We start from the raw sequence: 18,267 nt of genomic DNA, 5'->3' as shown, positions 1-18,267 counted from the left end.
CGAGGAGAGGCTCCATAGGGTGGATCCTAGGAGAGCTTTAAGTTTCTACATTTCACGCATATCCCGGGGTCGGAGTGGACAATCGGCACTTTATAGGTTATGCTGGAAGGCGTTTGGGACAAGCTGTTACTAAGCAGACTTTGTCTAGATGGATTATCTTGGCAATTTCTGAATGTTAGCGCTTGGCGGGTAAGGACCCTCTGGGTGGCTTACGGGCCCATTCTACTAGGGGTATGGCTGCCTCTACTGCCCTGCAGAGGGGTGTTCCTATTTGTAACATCTGTGAAGCAGCCACTTGTGCTTTGGTCCATACTTTTGTACGTCACTACTCCCTAGATTCCATCCATGGGCAGGATCTGGCCTTTGGCAAGGTGGTCCTTTACTCTCTAATTTGATTTTGCATTCTAAATTTCTAAATTCTTTTTCCCACCTCCTTACGTTGGTACTGCTTTGGGAGTCTGTCATAGATATGGAATACGTCGGAGGACCCAATCCCCTCGAAGAACAAGTTACTCTCTTACCTGGTAACGTTCTTTCGATGGGATGGTCCGACGATGTATTCTATATCGCTCCCTCCCTGCCTACCCCGCTACAGAATTTCTTATGCGATTGCAGTTTACGTTTCCGCAAGGCTTTCTGTGGTCATACTGGCAGAAGATTGGTGCCACACGTTCTGGGAAAAAACTACAACTGAGGCTACGGGCGTCGGGCGTCCTACTTATAACATGCGGTGACGTTGGCTCGACGTAGGCCCTCGAGGACAGCGTATCGATGCAGAACACAGAAGCCGAAAGATTTTCCGAAGCAGCACAGCTGTGGTGATTACTGTCATAGACATGGAATACGTCATCGGACCATCCCATCGGAAGAACGTTACCAGGTAAGAGTAACTTGTTCTACTCGTACATGCACGTTTTATGAACACATGCGAGTCAATGTTGAGCTGAATACACGTATGTGCAAGAAATATTGATGTCGCTAGTGAGTACAACGTGAAAGATCACTGATCCCTAAGAGTTTTGGTTGTCTGTCTGATAGTAAATTGGCAGTACACTGACCTTAACCCGTGGTGACTCAGAGCAGATTTTGTGGTGAATACGCTAAGGGATCCTTGGCTGTTTAAACAGCAGATTGATTTTTTTATCTGAAGAAGTGAAAAGTTCAGTTGAGCTGCCATTGTGAGTGTGTTGGGGTGGTGGGGGACTGTTAGAAGAGTACCCTTGTCTGCCGTTGACTGTGTTTCTCTGCAGTTGGTGGTTTTCTTTCTTTTCACTTTACTTTACTCCTTTTGTGCATTCCGGTCGAAGGGTAGGGATAGGATCCTGTTATATTGTGTATCCTATCACTGATTTCAGTGGTGAGGGGTGACTGCTTGTTTAGTGTATTAAGTCCCCATTCCCCTCTTAGTATTTGAGCATTCATTATAGCGGACTGATTAGCCTGCTAGAAGTGTGCGACTTAAAGGGGAGTAGGAGCTTTTGTAAATTCCCGGAGTAAGTAAGGGTGCCTTTTGTCCCTGCATGAATCTTTGTTCACCTTCCTTTTCCTTCGTCCCTCTGGGTGAATCGCCGAAAGAGTATTCTGCGACACCATTGTGCTTTGCAAAAATGGTAAATGGACTCAGAAGTGGGCGGGAATTGGGTGACCCCTCACTGGGGTCAAGCTCGGGCTCCCAGTTGGGTGAGCTGTACCTGCCTATGTCAGTATGCTTGAATGGCCTTGGGGAAAGTAGTGAAGTAGGTACCTCCGTATGTGAGGAATTACAGCCCTTAACTTGTTGTCAGCTATCGAATACATCGGGAGGCATCAGAATGTCTACTAACCTAGAAATTCTGGGGAGTGCTATGGGTGAAGGGCTATATGATCCATTGCCTCTTCCAAAAACATTTAAGTTGACAGAAATGAATCTATCTGAGCAACTAGAAGCCAATGTGAAAGTAAACACTACACTATCCTCAGACCACGAAATAAAATTAGCGGATATCCTAAATAAAATGGGAATAGTCATTCAAAAGTAAACTGAATGATGTCTCTATGATTGCTCCTGCAATAGACTGAGCTGGGGAAACTCATGCGGTTCTCCTTTGCACCCTCTACTCCGGTAAACCAAAGTGGGCGTGGCATTGAAAATGTACATCTATATAGTAAGCCCCATGAGTTATTGGCTAGACCAGGAAAAGTTAGTGTTCCCATGAGGGAGGACAGAATTGACTATTCTACTGGGGATTTCTGTAATTGGAAATCTAGTTCTTCTACTGAATTACAGGGTAATGTAAAACCAATGGCGGCTCTTATGCTTTCAGATCAGGACATTGGTATCTCGGACCACAGTTCGGTGGTGTGTCCCAATTCGGTGGCGAGTGTCCCTGAAGTGCACTGCATGGGGGGCCAGTATTTTCCGGACTCTATTGAAATGAGCATTGAGCATCCGGTAGCTTCAGAAGTGCCCCTGATGTCCATGTTATGGAAGATCAGTACCCCCTAGATTCCTTGGCAGTGGGTAGTGACTTCCCAGTGCTGACACGTATTTTGAATTTACTCTACAGAGGGCATGAACAAACGCATGCTGAAATTGGTGTTTATGAAGGCCGGCCTTGTCGAGAGGTTATGCAAAATAAATCGGATGGAGGGACTCCTATTTGCATGTGACACGGTGGTGGCTCTTAGTAGCCAAAAACAATTCTAAACCGTGCACAATTGATAGGTCAGTTCAAACGCCGACAGATTGTAAGATGGTGTGCAATCCTATCAAGTAATTCGCTGAACTGGCGGCTGCAAATGGGAGTCAGCGTGAATCGAACTTGGCAAGTACAGTAAGGGAACTTACTCTTACAGTTCTAACTCGCTGGTAATTCAGAAAATGTTACAGGGTGAAATCGTGATTTACCAGCACCCTCCGATTCCTATCATCGAACCAGGTGGTGAGGTGCTGGGGTATCCCAATGAGGCTCTCTATAATGAATCGATTGATAGCCCATCTGCTCTAACTAATCTGATAGATTTGGAAGATGAGCTCCAGCCTAAATATGAGCATTATCCATTGCCGCCAGTAAATCGGGAAAGCATGGACACTCTGGTGGCCATGTTGTGCAGAAAGCAAGAAAAATGGCTGCAATGGCATTGAAACGAGCGGCCAGGCAAAACAAGTCCCCGAGTATGAAACCCAAAAAATCTAAGAACACATTTTTGAAGAAAAATGATAATCGTGGTTCTCAGATCAAGGACAATTTGTAACCTATCAAATGAGGATGGGGTGATTGATTTTGAACAGCTTGACAGCGAGTCTAAAGTCTTATTGAATTATTGAGCAAGTTAAGGCCGTGGCAATGCCCAAATCAATCAAGGTGAAAAGGCAAACCAAAAAAACCTGCTCCAAACTGAGCTACTTGACTCTAGTCTGCCTAAAAACAATAGGATGATTAGTGATGGGTTCTTCATCTACAACCAACAAAAACAATCTGATCTACTAAAATTCTATCCTGCATTTGGGATTAAAAAAGCATCGAACAGAATCAAAGGCACAGGTGGAATTACTTATGTGCATGATTGCAACTATGGTACGAATAATCCTGTGGCAAAAACTGGTTTTATGGGGGATTCTATCCCCAAGGAGAAAAGAGGAGTTGGAATTCAAGGCAATTCATTCTGAGGTTCCAGGGTCCGATCACAGGTTGTGCAGTAATGTACCTGTAACAGCAGAAGATTGCGTAGTGGGGCGGATGCGGAATGGTGGTGTTCACAATGAAATGCTAAAGGCACCTTCCAATCCTACCGCGGATACTTTTGAAATGAATTCACAAGGGGGCCACAGTGACTGTGAGATGATCCTTTCCCCGGATGTGCCATATATCATGGGGTGGGAATCTAAGGCTGTATCGAGTGGAAAATTCAGATTAAATCGATCTGGCATTATGAGAGCATTTCATGCTATCCCCTCCCTGAGAACAATTAGATTGGACGATATGGACTGGGTCCGTATATCATCTCAGGACCAGTATCGGACTATTTGCGGTTATCATTCATACATTATTATTAAGCTAATCTGGGAGCAAAGGGAGGACTTTGAGATGATTGGTCTTACTCCATATATATTTTCCTCAGAGGCAGAAGCGACTGCCTTTTTAGAAACCCCACCTCCCAAGATTGAGGAGCCTGGTGTTTCTTCTAAAGGGCAAGTCCCTCTCCAACTTAGTGAAGAACTTCTAAAGGAATGTATGCTCTTCGCAACTGCTTTTACAGGATTTGCAGGACCTGCTTCATCTGCTACCACTCAGACGACCGCCCGAAATCAGAATCATTAGAATGAACAGGCGGGGTTGACGTTTATGTAATGGAATTCTTGCGGCCATAGATATGTCCTACAATGGGCCGCCCGACTTGATGTTGTATCACGCCCTAGAGTTATTCTTATCCAGGAAAGTATGCACTTATCGCGATTTTCAGTGGAGGGTTATGATATTTATCAGGTGGCAAAAAGTGGTATAAGTGGGCGTCCTTCCGGAGGCCTTGCAATACTGATAGACAGGACCTGCAGAATTGTATAAAACTTAGTGTTTTCTCATGAATCACTTCTCATTGTTGAACTCCATTTTCCAGGGGTTATGAATGAGTGCATCTTGGTTGTATATTTATATTGGCACAGAATGACATGTTCCCTTTCCAATATGTGTGAGTTGCTGAACCAGATATTTCAAGAAGCACTATCGAGAAATCCTGGTCTAATGGTCATTGTTGGTGGGGACTTCAATGCCACCTGTTTAAATGTACGTCAACCAGAAGGTGCCTTGATGCGAGCCCTTGCGACTCCAACTGTAGTCAATGGAGGAAAATGGATTGACTGCTTTTTGTCTTGGGACTTCCAACTTTTTAGGCCTTTACGGGACACTGATGGTTACACATGGAGTATAGAGGGTCTGTTTGTGCAATGATCAACTACTTCTTTGTATCCACCAGTTTGCTCCACTTAGTCGAGGAAACCTCTATTAATGAGTGTGGAGTTAGTGACCATTTAGCCTTGAAATTGAATTTAAATCTCCAAACTTACATATAAATTTGAGATGGCCCTGGCCCTTTTGGAACCAGATGGACTTTCCTTATCTGTTAGATGGGACCCTAAAACATGAACGGCTCTATGCCAACGTATTAGAGAGGATCCCATGATTTGTTATGAGTCATCTATTTCGTGCATTGCGTCCATTAATGTGGAAAGCCTGAATAGAGGGCGTATTCAAGAGCATGTCAAACAGATGGCAAGGTACAAAAGAGAAGTCAGCTGAGGCACCTTCGTGGTGTTCACCATGATAGGTCTGCATATATTTGGCTCAAACGTGGCATCACACAGTTGTATCATAACAAGGTGAAGGCCTTTAGGCATGAGCTGTACCGAAAGGATAATCAAAAGATGATGCACCATCTCCTTGTTAATGATGCATGTCACGTGTGGGCTACGCTAAGAGCGATTACTGGGGCTGTTGCTTCTCCGAAGGAAGCTGCTGTAGCTGCTTCTAACTGGGTGACCTATATAAGAAGCAAGTATGTCTTGCCAATTCGTTTTGAATCTGTTGAACATAGAAAAATTGAATTGTTGATTTCGAAAAGTCTTGCGAAGACATTGTCTGTGCAATTGCCAAAACCAAAGGTTCCAGGGCCAGATGGCATTCCGCCCTGTTTGATGAAGGTTGACCAAGAGCTATGGGCCGACATATTGAAAATTTAATTTGATTCCATATATCTGACCAGAAAAATCCCACCCTCGTGGGTTTCGGTGATCATCGTACCCATTTACAAAAAAGGAACTGTTGATGATCCCAACAACTTTAGGCCCATTGCATTGATGGATGCAGCGGCGGCCAAGATTCTTACTCTTTTGGTTTTAGAGGAAATTCAGATGCACATATCCCGTTTACAGTTGCTGCCACGCTTTCAAGTGGGTTTTAGAAAATATATGGGCTGCCCCTTAAATGCTTCTATTATGGCACATTTATATCAACTTACAAAACATTCAAGAACAGGGCCTGTCTATATGGCAGCGTTTGATCTTACATTTGCATTTGATACAGTAATCAGATGTGCTATGGGAAAAAATGATTAAATTGGGTTTTCCCGTAGAATTGGTGGCTATCATTGCACTTTTACATCAAGGCACCTCTTATCAGATGAGGCTTTCGAAGAATGGGGCTATAACCGATCCAATTTCTACTGAAATTGGACTGAAACAGGGCTGCCACCTTGCTGCAGTCTTGTTTAATCTCCATTTAGTTGACTTGGAAGCTGACTGGGATAAGAATGTTATTTTCCCTGTTAAATTGGATCGGCTGCTGTTAAACTGGGTAGGATTCGCAGATGACCTGATGTTCTTCGATCATACTCCCTTTGGTCTGCAGACCAAACTAAATTTATTTTATAGCTTTGCTTTGAAACATAACCTTCAAATTAATCCCACTAAATCTTTTTATTATTTCATTTGCAGATGGCAAGAGAAACACTGCTAGATTCAAATGGTGTTTAAATGGTGTGTGTATCCCACATGTGCCCTCGATGCATTATTTGGGCTACACACTTGCAAATTCATATTCTAAATCCACATGGAAGGATCTTCTTAATACAAAGGTTAAATCTCTCATCTCTCAGATGAAGATTATCTTCCATAAGTATTGCCAATTTTCAGTTTTAATCTGCATACAATTCTACCACCTTCTGCCCTTGATATCTGCCTCCTGGAAATCGAGGATTTTCTAGACTTCATTCAGGGTCGAATGTGGAAGCAGGTTCTTGGTCTAGCGCTTTCAATCCCTAACCTGCTCATTTGCCATGAATTGTGTATACTTCCTCTGTCAAATGGCAATGGCGTATGCTCAACACGTATGCAAACATGCTTTCTCCTCCAAAGCAATCTCTATATGAAGACCTAGCACTTGTGCTAGTGGAGGGATCCGTTCCATCGATTGTGACATTTAAAAATAAAATGGAAACAATCTTGCAGGCTGTAATGATTACTAAGGAGGAACTTAGTCTTGCGCTCCCTTCCTGTAAGAAAACATTTCAGAGATGTTATTGGTGCATGATGTTGGATCAAATTAGCAGGAGTAAAGCATATTATGAATATGCGAAATTTATCAGGAAATGTGGTGAAAAGGCTAAATATCTTGAGTTGTTTCCTTGTCAGCAGTTGCGAAAAATGTATATGCGATGCAGGTTAAACCAATTTCTGACAAACTAAAGAATTCAGCATTGGAATACTGATGCAGGTAACCACAGACCTGGAAAATTTCGATTTTGTGAACAAACTACAGTACTCTAATCCCTAAAGCACTTGACCGTTTACTTTGAGTTCTTTGAAGCTCACCGATCCAGGGTATTTGGATCCTACTTATACTTGTCATCTTGGTTAAGGAGAGAAAGCTTATGGGAAAATTGTATGTGGGGTAATATAAAAAATGAGTGCTTAATTGATTGAATTATTGTATGTTATCCAAGAGAACTTGGACTTGAAGAAAATTGCAATGGTTCCTGAAGAGAGCCCCAATCTGATGGTTTGATGAAAAGGTTTTATTGAGAGATATACTGCTCTAAAGGTATAATGTTTTATGTAGATACACGAGATAAGAAATGTGGTTATTGTCATGTGGCTCTGTTTTGTTTTATTTTTATGAAATTTTAAATTGATGTTTTTATGTTCTGTTTTACTTTGTTATGCATTGTTAGAGGTAGTAGATAACTGAATATGGACATTTGTTATTTTATTCTCTTCTTTTTATGTACATTGATATTTAAAGATTGTTTTGTAAAGGTTTTGTACCAAAGACGAAAAAAATCAACAAAGAAAACAAATCAACAAAATAAAATCTTTGGTCCTGGTAGTCGCTTCTCTCATTTTGAGTCAAATTGACTACTGCAACCCACTCTGTGTCTCAACCTCTTTTTCTTATGCGTTGGCTACAGGTTCTTCAAAACTTGGCAGCACGAGTTGCAAAAAGATATTCTTACTGTTCTCCAATTCCCCCGGTGCTCTGTTCCCTCCACTCGCTCAAAGTTGCGAAGAGAGTTGAGTTTAAGTCCCTTTTGTTATGTGCACCGTGCTTTCTATGTCCAGGGGGCAGAATGAATACTTATGCGAAAAGGCGGGTGTCCCCGCCTAGGCTCCAGTGTGTCAGGGCAGGCAGGAAGTGGGGGAGCAGTTTTTCATTCCCATGCCCATTGTCTCCCTGAGTGCCTGAATGGATCCAGCTCCCACTTGGGGTTTGGCTGTCCTGATTGAACAGTCACCCTCCCCTTTCTGTAAACTGCTGAGAGAGATCGCAGAGGAGTGTGCTGAAACTGAATAAAAGGGGCAGTTCCTTAGGTCGAAGGCAAGTCGACCACTGGAAACTGAAGTAAACAAAGAGGACAACCAGAGACACTTGCAGACCCTTTGCAACACCATGAAGCGACCACTGCTGTCCTGACCGTTTTCTATGCGACAGAAGAGCTCCGAAGAGGACGACTCCTTCCTTTTGGCTGGTGGGACCAACCAGCCCTGAGACGAACTACAATCTGAGCCATCTTCTGAGGTGCTGTGCCTTTCCATAGCTGCAGACCACAAATACCAGGGGACCTCCGACCCAATCGTAGTGCATCGTCTTGCCAAGGCTGAGCTCCAGGTGAACCTCCAGAGACAAAATAATACTCAGCTAAGTTCCCTCACCAGAGTGCAGGACTACATGAATCTAAGAAGATTGGCGTGTGCTTTGTTGGTGTTGCAGAAAAGGTGCTAAAAACGCTGACTGAGAAGAAAAGCTGAAGGAATCCGTGCCAGAGGTCCTCCCTTGAGGCTGCTGCTGAGATATCCCGATCGGAGTCCTGCCTTTCATCACCAGACCAAGGAATCCAGAGACAGGGTCCATCGTTGCTGTCCAGAGGAGAATTCAGCCACAAACATTTCTTCTAACCTAAGTTACTGTACAGTGAAAAAAACAAGAAGTCGCTCCAGAGTGTTGAAGTGAACGGGGGGATAGCACATGGGTAACACGCTAGTCTTGGAAGCAAGACCATGCAGAGCAACAGAGGTTTGAATCACGGATCTGTGCTTAGAAACCAAACTCTGGTATAGTATTAGGCATTATATACAAAAATTAAGTGCACATTGTATCCAGGGTGTCAATTCTTACCTCAGACCCAAGCTGTTGGCTTTTATCCCTTCTGTGAGTCCTTTAATCCGACCTCCAAAGTTGTCCATTCTTCTAGCATCCTTACCTAGAGACTGAAAGTATCCACAGGAACGTTTGCTGTTCTGCTGCTTTGTAAGAATTTGAGCCCTCCCCAAACTGACTTTTACATAGTTAGGGATCAGCCTTTAAAAGTATTAACTTGCGCTTAAACTGCATCTAGACCCTTAAGCTCTGCTACTGTTTGACTAACCAACTGCTTTTCTTCCTGAAAGACTTCATTTTAGGTGGTTTTGCTAACTAAATACAATTACTGTATATCTCTGTGGGCTAGTGCGTGGTATTGCCGATTTATATGGTAGAATTGTCATTAGTGTCAAATTGTAACCGTGAGCACTACAAACTAAGTAGTGGCCTTTGAAAAGAATACTTAAGAAATCATGTGTTAAGTGATATGTATTATTTATGACCATCCTTGTGTTAATAATAAATATATATTTTCATTTAAATGTATTGGTGTACGTGTTCCTTTGACCTGCTTTACGAACTAGGTTGTGTACTTGCCTACATCTCACATCTTCCTCTTAAGATGAGCCTGACTGATCTACCACTCTACCAAGGTTCCATGAGTAGTAAAGACTGATGCTAAGAGTTGGGGACCTGTATACCATTGGGATAGTTTTATGAAGTCTTACCTCAAGTGGACTTTAGGAAAACTCCCCTAACACTTGTGTTACAGCTGTTGGTATTTATGAAGGTTGGATTAGATTGACTCAAGGTTGCGTTATGTTCAAAGAATCCATCCTCAAGGCTAGTTAGTATACTGTAAAGTACTGAAGCATGTCCACCATGGAAAACTGTAAGACTGAAGCTCTTATTAATCTTACTTTTGAAAAACTAAAGGATATTTGTAAAAAGAATGCTTTGGTCTGAAAGGAAAGAAAACAGAGTTAATCCAAAGTTTGTTTGGTTGCCAAACTGTGAGTAGGCCTGTAACCCCAACTCCCAGAAATGATATGGGTAACAATGATGGTTAAAGTATAACTCTTGGCCCTCATCTTCCAGAAAGTGAGGTAGCTGATGTAGATGTACATGTGATTGTTGATCCACTTATAAATCTTCTAACCTCAGCCCTGTCTATGTCTAACATGTCAGCTGAGCTGGCTCTAGAAATAGAGAAAATGAAGCTTGAATTTAGAAAACTGGAGATTCAGTCTGAAATGAGAGACAAAGAAATTATGGACCTGCAAATCAGGGGATGAGGGGGGAGTGGTGCAGCATGAGCTAGACATGAAACGTTGTCCCTTAATTCCACGTCTGTTTGTCCTCTCTGCCTGACACCTACAGGTAGCCTTGTCTCCCCAAAGATTTGATATGGTATCGTAATGTTTATTTGTAAAGCGCCTATACACAAGACAAGTGTTTCAAAGCGCTCAAGGAAGGAGGGAACAAGGGGAAAAACATAATACAATTAACAGTGTAGATAACAGCAAATGGGTCCAATGACGATTCAGCAGTTTTTCCAAGAGCATTGAGGTGGCACCATGCAAGGAGAGGGGACAGGGAAGATAGACTATCTTCAAGGCATGGTGCATTCAGATTGTGCAAGTGCAGACCGTACAGGAGAGGGAGGGATAAGTGCAAGGGGCGGGGGTGGGGGGAAAACCAAGTGTGAACAGTCAGTCATCAGAAACTGGGTGATGAGAGATGCTATTTTCATGGGTCATTGACCAAGTGCAGTAGCAATGAGGCAAGTGCAGGCCCGAAGGCAAGTGCAAAAGGACTGGTGAGGGTACCAGGAACCTGTGGGACTCTGAGGTGCACCTGCCGGCCTGTCAGCAAGCTGTGTGAAAAAAGGAGGTAGAAGAGGGATAGAGCGGATGGAGAGGTTATCAGGGTATTGGGAGAGAGAAGGAAGAAAAGAGGATTGTTTTAAGGACTTTCCGTAACTTAAGGCGATGGGGCTCAAGATGCATGGCGGCAGGGAGGCTATTCCAGAGTGAGGACCCTGCTGAGGATTAAGTTCTCCCTCCAAATCTCTGCCTCGAGAACCGGCTCACTCGCAGAAGGTTGGAGGTAGATGAGCAGAGGGCTCAGGAGGGACAGTACTTAGCCAGGCATCGTTATAGATGGGTAGGTCCCTGGCCCCAGAAAGTCTTGAGGACAATGCAGAGGGTCTTGAATTTGATCCTTGCAGCCACGCAGGGCCAGTGGAGGGATTTCAGCGCCGGAGAGATGCGGTCCCAGGGCTTGACTCCAAGGATAAATCTTGCCGTTTTGTTCTGGATGTGTTGCAGATGGCACAAGGCAGAGGCAGGGAGGTTGAGAAAGAGGCTTTTGCGTAGTCCAGCCTTGAGAGAACAAGGGCTCTGGAAACAGTGAGCCGTTGGGGAAAGGTGAGAATAGGAAGAGTTCCTCTGGGGAGGTAAAGTTGGTAGTTGGATTGTTTTATAGAGATGTCAGAAATATGAGTGGAGAAGGAGAGAGTGGAGTCGAAGATGACACCAAGGCTTTTTGCCGCGCATGTGGGTGCGTGTGAAGGGCCAAGGGAGGCAGGTCAAAGTGAGAGTTGGAAAGCTGGAGCAGCAATCCCAATGCAAACGATCTCAGTCTTACTCCATCTCGCGCGCGCACGCGTTGGCCTCTCGCTCCATCTTGCGTGCGCTCTGGCCTCTCTCTCGTGCCCTCTCTCATGCCTGCGCGCTGGCCTCTCTCGTGCCCTCTCTCATACCTGCGCGCTGGCCTCTCTCGTGCCCTCTCTCGTGCATGCGCGCTGGCCTCTCTCGTGCCCTCGCATGCACAAGAGAGGGCACGAGAGAGGCCAGCGCGCGCATGCACGAGAGAGGGCACGAGAGAGGCCAGCGCGCGCGATGGAGCGGGAGGCCAGCGCGCGCGATGGAGCGGGAGGCCAGCGCGTGCGCTGGCCTCTCTCGTGCCCTCTCTCTCTTTTTAGAGAAGGTTGCTCGGGACTGCCAGGTAAGCGTTATTAGTTCCAAAGGTTCATCTTCATATTGGAGTAGCCGGTTCTCTAAACCTATTCATTGTTTCGTAACAACAAAAGAGTCCTGTTTGTTCTGATTTCATATTGTCTCTTGTTCACTGTGTAAAGGTGTCAACCAAGGAAGCTGACACACAGGTGGCATGGTGGTGGTTCTAGACTTTTATTTTCAATATTAAAAAACTATCCCTATCTGTAGGAGGGGTTTCCCTGCCTCAAAACCAATAATAAAGGGCATGTCAGAATGGCTGTCAAAATAAACTCCACCATCCTTTGTCACAACCTTCACTCACACTATAAAGGATAAACTAACAGAGTTCCTTCAGGGGAATTTCTTCCTTCTCTTGTTGTCTTGATAGCGTTCCAATTGGTTATTGAATGCCTTTCACCACCTCATGGTTTTTTCCTGATTGTGCCCCATTGTGGGCTATCCGACCCCTAAGGTAGGATGGTTCTCGGGATGCATTCACCCCCTTGTGTGCGATTCTCTGGATCAGCCCCTCATGGACTGCCTGGCCTCTCAGGTCCTCAGATGCTCTGCTTGCATTCACCCACTTGTTGGGTTATTGTTAGGGTCAGCTCCTCCTGGATGTCCTGCAGCGGTTCTTGTTTGGGAATGCAGCGTCCCCTTTAGCTGCAGAACCGTGACTCTGACGTCCTGAACATTAGTGTATTGCTCACTCCCATATATCCAACTAATTCTTGGGACTCTGAATTAAAGGTGTGGTAACAACTTAACCTGGAATTTCCTTATACGCTAAGAGGGGGGAGATGTCACCCCCAATGAGATCCTGCTTACCCTGTCCCCAAGGGGGTAAGTGGAGCAGGCTCACCCCCATTACAAAGGGTGTCGCTCCCACTTGGGCTGAAGGGACACATTCCCCGGATTCGTCACAGACTGACCTCTACCACATCTACCATACCCCAGTTATCAGAATTTAAAAAAAAATACATTACATGCTACAATTACGCAGATGATACCCACATCATCTACAAAATCAAGGACACCCAAGCTGATCATTCAACAATAATCAAATGTCTAAAAGAAGTCTTCAACTGGATGAATGCGAACAACCTGAAAATCGACCCAGGAAAGACAAAATATTAATCATATCGAAAGACCAAGAGAACGAAACCGCCATCCCGTGGCCAACGGAAATGGGAACTGCACCATCACCATCTAAGGTAATAAAAAATCTGGGAGTCCTGATGGACAACACCCTAACCTTAGAACCACAAATAAATGCAACAGTCAAATGTTTCTTCCTCCTCCACACAGCAAGAAGAATCCTACCTTTCCTCTCCTTCACGTACAAAACACTCACTATCGTCGCCCTGATCATGGTAAGAATTGACTATGCTAACAGCCTCTACCTCGGGATACCAGAATACCTCCTGAAGAAACTACAACGGATTCAAAATACAGCAGCCAGATTACTCTTCAAACTATCCAGAAGAGACCACATCACTCCTGCCCTAAAAACACTACTCTGGCTCCCATTAAAACATTGCATCACCTTCAAAACCATGTGCATAACGCGCATGGCAATCAGTGGACAAGGAGCAGAATTCCTAAAAAAAGAAAATAACAATATACAAGCCAACGAGACTCCTCAGGTCAAGCAACGAAATCCGTCGAACTAAAACCACACCTTAAGAAAAAACTTGGAGGCACCTCCTTCTACCACTTAGCCGCAAAAACCTGGAACAACATCCCAAAAGAAATAAGAAACACCAAAGATCACCTAAAATTCAGGAAATTGCTAAAAACCTGGCTCTTCAACACCACAGACCTAAACTGAAAACCGAAACAGAAAGGAAAAAGGATGACTAAACATAAGAGCAAACTGACAAATCCCAGAGCGGACTAAAACTCCCACAACACCTAGACAGGTGACGCCTGTACTCATGAAACAAGGTGCTTCATTAGTTATCTGCGTCTAAATATTTTACCCACATCAGAATATATAGGCGCATGGAGTAAAATAAAGAGAACAGATTGTGGCGTCTGTGCGGGCTAACAAGAGACCAGCAGACATCTCCTCCCCAAATGCGACACATTAATAGAACAGGACAAGCTTAGCCATGGAAGAGTTATACACTTAAATACAAGGTTTGAGTCGGACCAGTTTTGGAGTACTCTACAAGGAGGGGAAATCACTAGTAATCAATATAGCGGCTTTCCATGTATGAAAGGCAATAACGAAAATATTTGAAAAGCTAACTGTGTAAGAGTACTAACTGGTCTTTAGAAAATGTGTGAATTTCTTTTACAATGATTGATAAAAGAGAAGGAAATGTATTTTCTTTTTACATTGTATTATCTGAATGTGATTATATATGGAGGAATGTATTCTGATTTTTAAGCGAGAATTTTATTGAGATGGATATTAAGTTTTAGTATTAAATGTAAATGATTACATCAATTTTATGGCGTGATGAAATATTGTATTTGTACTTCATTTTTAATATGTTAGGGTTATATATGTTAATTTATTTGAACCATGAAGCACTTAATAAACAAGAAAAAAAGATATCTATGAAGTTAATAACTACATTAATGGTCATGTTTGCTATGAGAAGAATGGTAATTTAATGGAAATGTCCTAAAGGTCCTTTAATTGACCAATGGCTCAATGTCCATAGATGGATAGCAGCAGAGAGGGAGGGGTCTACAAAGTGATAAGAAACCAGAGGAAGAAGACAACATTGTGTTGGACTGGGGACAGTAATTAAATAAGCTCACATCACCAGATGACAAGCCACCATAAAGATCTTTTGTAGTTTAAAGAGGCGAATAAGCTGGTATATAATTTTGTATAGTTTAGATCAATTCAGGAACGTTAACTACATTAATCCTGATTTGGGTGTAACTAGAACTGCTTTTGTTTCACTATGTATACAAGTCTGTATTTGTGGTTAAAAGAGAGTGGTTTGCTGAATGTATCGTCGTCGTTAATTGCCAGTCACCAGAATGGATGCATCAATGAGCACAGAGGGCAATATAGTTTCGAAATTGAAGATGCAGATGTGAACTTGGATGGACATAATTGGATTGTTAATGTAACCACATCCCTTCTTATGGTTTGTTTGAACACATATAACAGGGTGGAAAGATTTATTTTTTTATTGAGAATGAAACTTATTCATTGGCATTATGGAGCATCCATGGTCTTGTTTTTGTATGCATTTATTTTTACTTTGCATATTTTCAAGCATCACGTTATCAGCATTATAACATTCTCTGAATGTAAACCTATATCCATTCCTTCTTTAGAGGAAGGACTAAAGAAGCAGAGAATTCCCAGACTGGAAGCTTTTGGGATGCAGATGAGACAACGCAAAGGGACCCTTTCTGTTAACTTTGTAAGTTTATTCCGCCACATGTTCTTGATTACCAAAGTAAAGTAGTTGCCATCAAGTGTTAATACTGTGCCAATTGATGTCTGCCAGCACTTACCTCTTGTGCTATTGATGTATGAGAGTGTCTAACAGACACTTCAAGTGATCTGTATTGCTTATTGTTAAGGTACATTTTCATAATCATCCCTGTGTACAGGTTCTGAGAGGCCACCCTGTTCTGGTGAACGGTTAAAGACACTGATGTCTAGCCAAACTCTAATCTGGGTACTGTTACTGAGCGGCAAGGCTTAGACTGTGGAAGTGGGAGTGTGGTCAAGGGTTGGTTAAGCACACACAGAGCATGCTTAGTAATACAAATTAGGCAGAATGTATACACATTTATTTAGGTTTTAGACAAACTCTTAGAAATGAAAGTAGCACACTAAAACATTCAATAATATTTGATAGACATGCAGGGGCAGCTCGTTCATAATGGCTGATGGGGTGTCAAACCACCCATTTTGGACAAGACACCAAGCCAGCACCGTGAAAACAATAAGCTTTCCCTCAGCCTCAACACACAGCTGACGGAGTGCTCCTGGTCTAGTTTGAACTGTCAAATGGAAACCAGATTTCCCTTTGACAGTTTGTTCCCCAGTACGTATATCCAATGGGCTATGCAAGGTCAGGGGCGTTTGGCTGCCCGAGCCTTGCATGGCCCATTGGGGATGCAGGCTGGGGTAATGCAGCTGTGAATGTGCAAGAATGTGCTCCTACACCTCCCTGCACATTCTGAACAGCTGAGGCGTACTTTGCGGGCCACCTGGCTCCTGTGGTCATGTGCAGGATCCAGGAAGCTCTCCATGGCTTCTGTTCTTGTTGCGCAGCAGCTAAGGAGCCATCACAGAATCCTAGCCTGATGGCTGCAAAGTGGATTCTGAACCAGGGCTGCAGGTAAGAAAAACAAACTGTGAATGTTTGTGTGGCTTCATGTCTAGGAATAAGTGCATGGTTGGGTGTGCATGTGAATGAAAGTGCGTATGTTGTGTGACTGTGCGTGTGAATGAATAGGTTATGGGTGCGTGGGGTAAATGCGCATGCATGCGGTCAGTTGGGTGCAAAATGGTAAGCAGTCTGATGCAAAAAGTTCTGTAGAAACAATTGAGAGCAATCATAAAACATTTCCCTAACACTTTGGAAGCCCAACCCTTAGATGGTTTGGTGCCTTGTGCCATAAGTCATCGGTTCCAAAGTAAAACATTTCAGGAAGATTTACTATTTAATTGGATGATGCTAGTGGTTATGACTCAAAGCTGAAAAAGATAAGTAATGTTCAGGTAAGTAACTCGCTCAATCGCACTACACTAGGATATGCCTTGGAAGGGATCCTTGACAATGTCGCCACCAACCCAAGTCAGCTAAGAGTGAGATGGGGGATGGGACTTTTTATGACCATATAACCCTATGGCGAACTTGGGGTTTGGGGGACTGGTATGTTAACTTACTTAGAAGGCTCAAAATGAAAGCATCTTGTGTTACAAGCTGAAGATCCTCTTGTAAGTTACAAGGATGCACACGGAACAGCGAGGGCTGCATGAGAGAGCTAGTCTGCCCATTGGTTGTTTCAGGTACACTTCTGAAGGCACAGGTCGTGACTGGTTGTTACCATCAGTCCAGGCTTCGAAGTACTGACAAGGTTAGTGCTGTTTAGCTGCAGGAGTTGCCCTTTTATCTTTTTTTCAAGAACTGGACTTGAAGATTGCATGCATCCACCAATGGTAAGCACCTGCCCCATTTAGAGTGGCTGTTGCTATCAATCATGGATAGCCACTGGCCACCAGTTCCAGTTCCAGACCCCACATCCGGGCTCACACACACACCGCCTCTTTGCATGACAAAGCAGCAGCTTTCCCTTGGAAAGGGCTTCCCATATATGGCAATTCTGGACCCAAAAGGGCTGGAAGAAGGCAAAAGAACATGCCCGAAGGACAGGGAGAAACCATGGCAAGGCCATCTTAAGGTACTAGCCAATGTTGGTAGCTAAATGGGGTACATACAAAAAATTGCACAAGTTTAAAGTATGAAACACAGTAGAACAAGATCTGCTGCCAGCAACCCACCCTGGACACTTTGTAAATGTAACCAAAAAGCCAGCACAGAAAGTTATGAAGATTCAAATTATCCTAACTGCACTTCAGTTTAGGGTGATGGGTGCAGTTGTAAAAATACAAGAAATAAAGGTAGATAGCTGACTTAGGAGCGTTGTGAGAGTCGTCTAGGACTTCAATGAGACGACACACAAAGCACTCCAACGATTCCACTTAGATGGAGAAGTACACCAATATGCACTCATTTAATAGTCCTTTAACATACCTAGAAGTTTAATTGGTTAGTGTGCAGTATTGCCACACTAATATAAAATATAGTTATTTGTGAGGCTTGTGGATCTACTTAGATCACATACTATGCATAAGCCGACATCTAGTGGTAGCTCCAGAGCATTACGGTTTTTGTTTTCGAAACTCGAAAAGAGACGTCGACAGGGTGTGCAGTAATGCTATCCCTAGTTTGACATCCATTGTACCCATGGTCCTTCACGCGTCGAGGTCCCTCAGATTGTTTTTTTCCACCATCATAGTCCTTCTGGCTAACACCATTACTTAGTTTAAAGTTAGACTTTCTTTCTGTCCTTTCGACAAACGTACACCGCAAGTTCTCCAGCAACGACTTTCGATAACACCATTTGTCGACGACTCCCGTCTTGACTAACTTTGCCTGCGGCCA

General features: G+C 43.5%; 1 protein-coding gene across 8 annotated transcripts in view; it reads left to right on the top strand.

Moving 5' to 3' along the window:
* Window positions 1-18,267, top strand: part of KDM5A (lysine demethylase 5A) — a 1,841,472-nt gene that overhangs the window by 375,949 nt on the left and 1,447,256 nt on the right. For all 8 annotated transcript variants that reach the window (XR_011281783.1, XM_069628595.1, XM_069628593.1 and 5 more), the window contains one exon: window positions 15,419-15,507. Coding sequence is in view for 7 of the 8 variants with exons in the window: in XM_069628595.1 (XP_069484696.1) it covers window positions 15,419-15,507 (89 nt within the window). In the remaining variant the exon portion in view is untranslated. The remainder of the gene's footprint in view (window positions 1-15,418; window positions 15,508-18,267) is intronic.

This window comes from Ambystoma mexicanum, chromosome 12 (genome assembly GCF_040938575.1).
Source record: "Ambystoma mexicanum isolate Mex_15411 chromosome 12, UKY_AmexF1_1, whole genome shotgun sequence".
Lineage (NCBI taxonomy): Eukaryota > Metazoa > Chordata > Amphibia > Caudata > Ambystomatidae > Ambystoma > Ambystoma mexicanum.
Note: the sequence above shows the minus strand (reverse complement) of the source record. Positions and strands in the feature narration are given on the sequence as shown.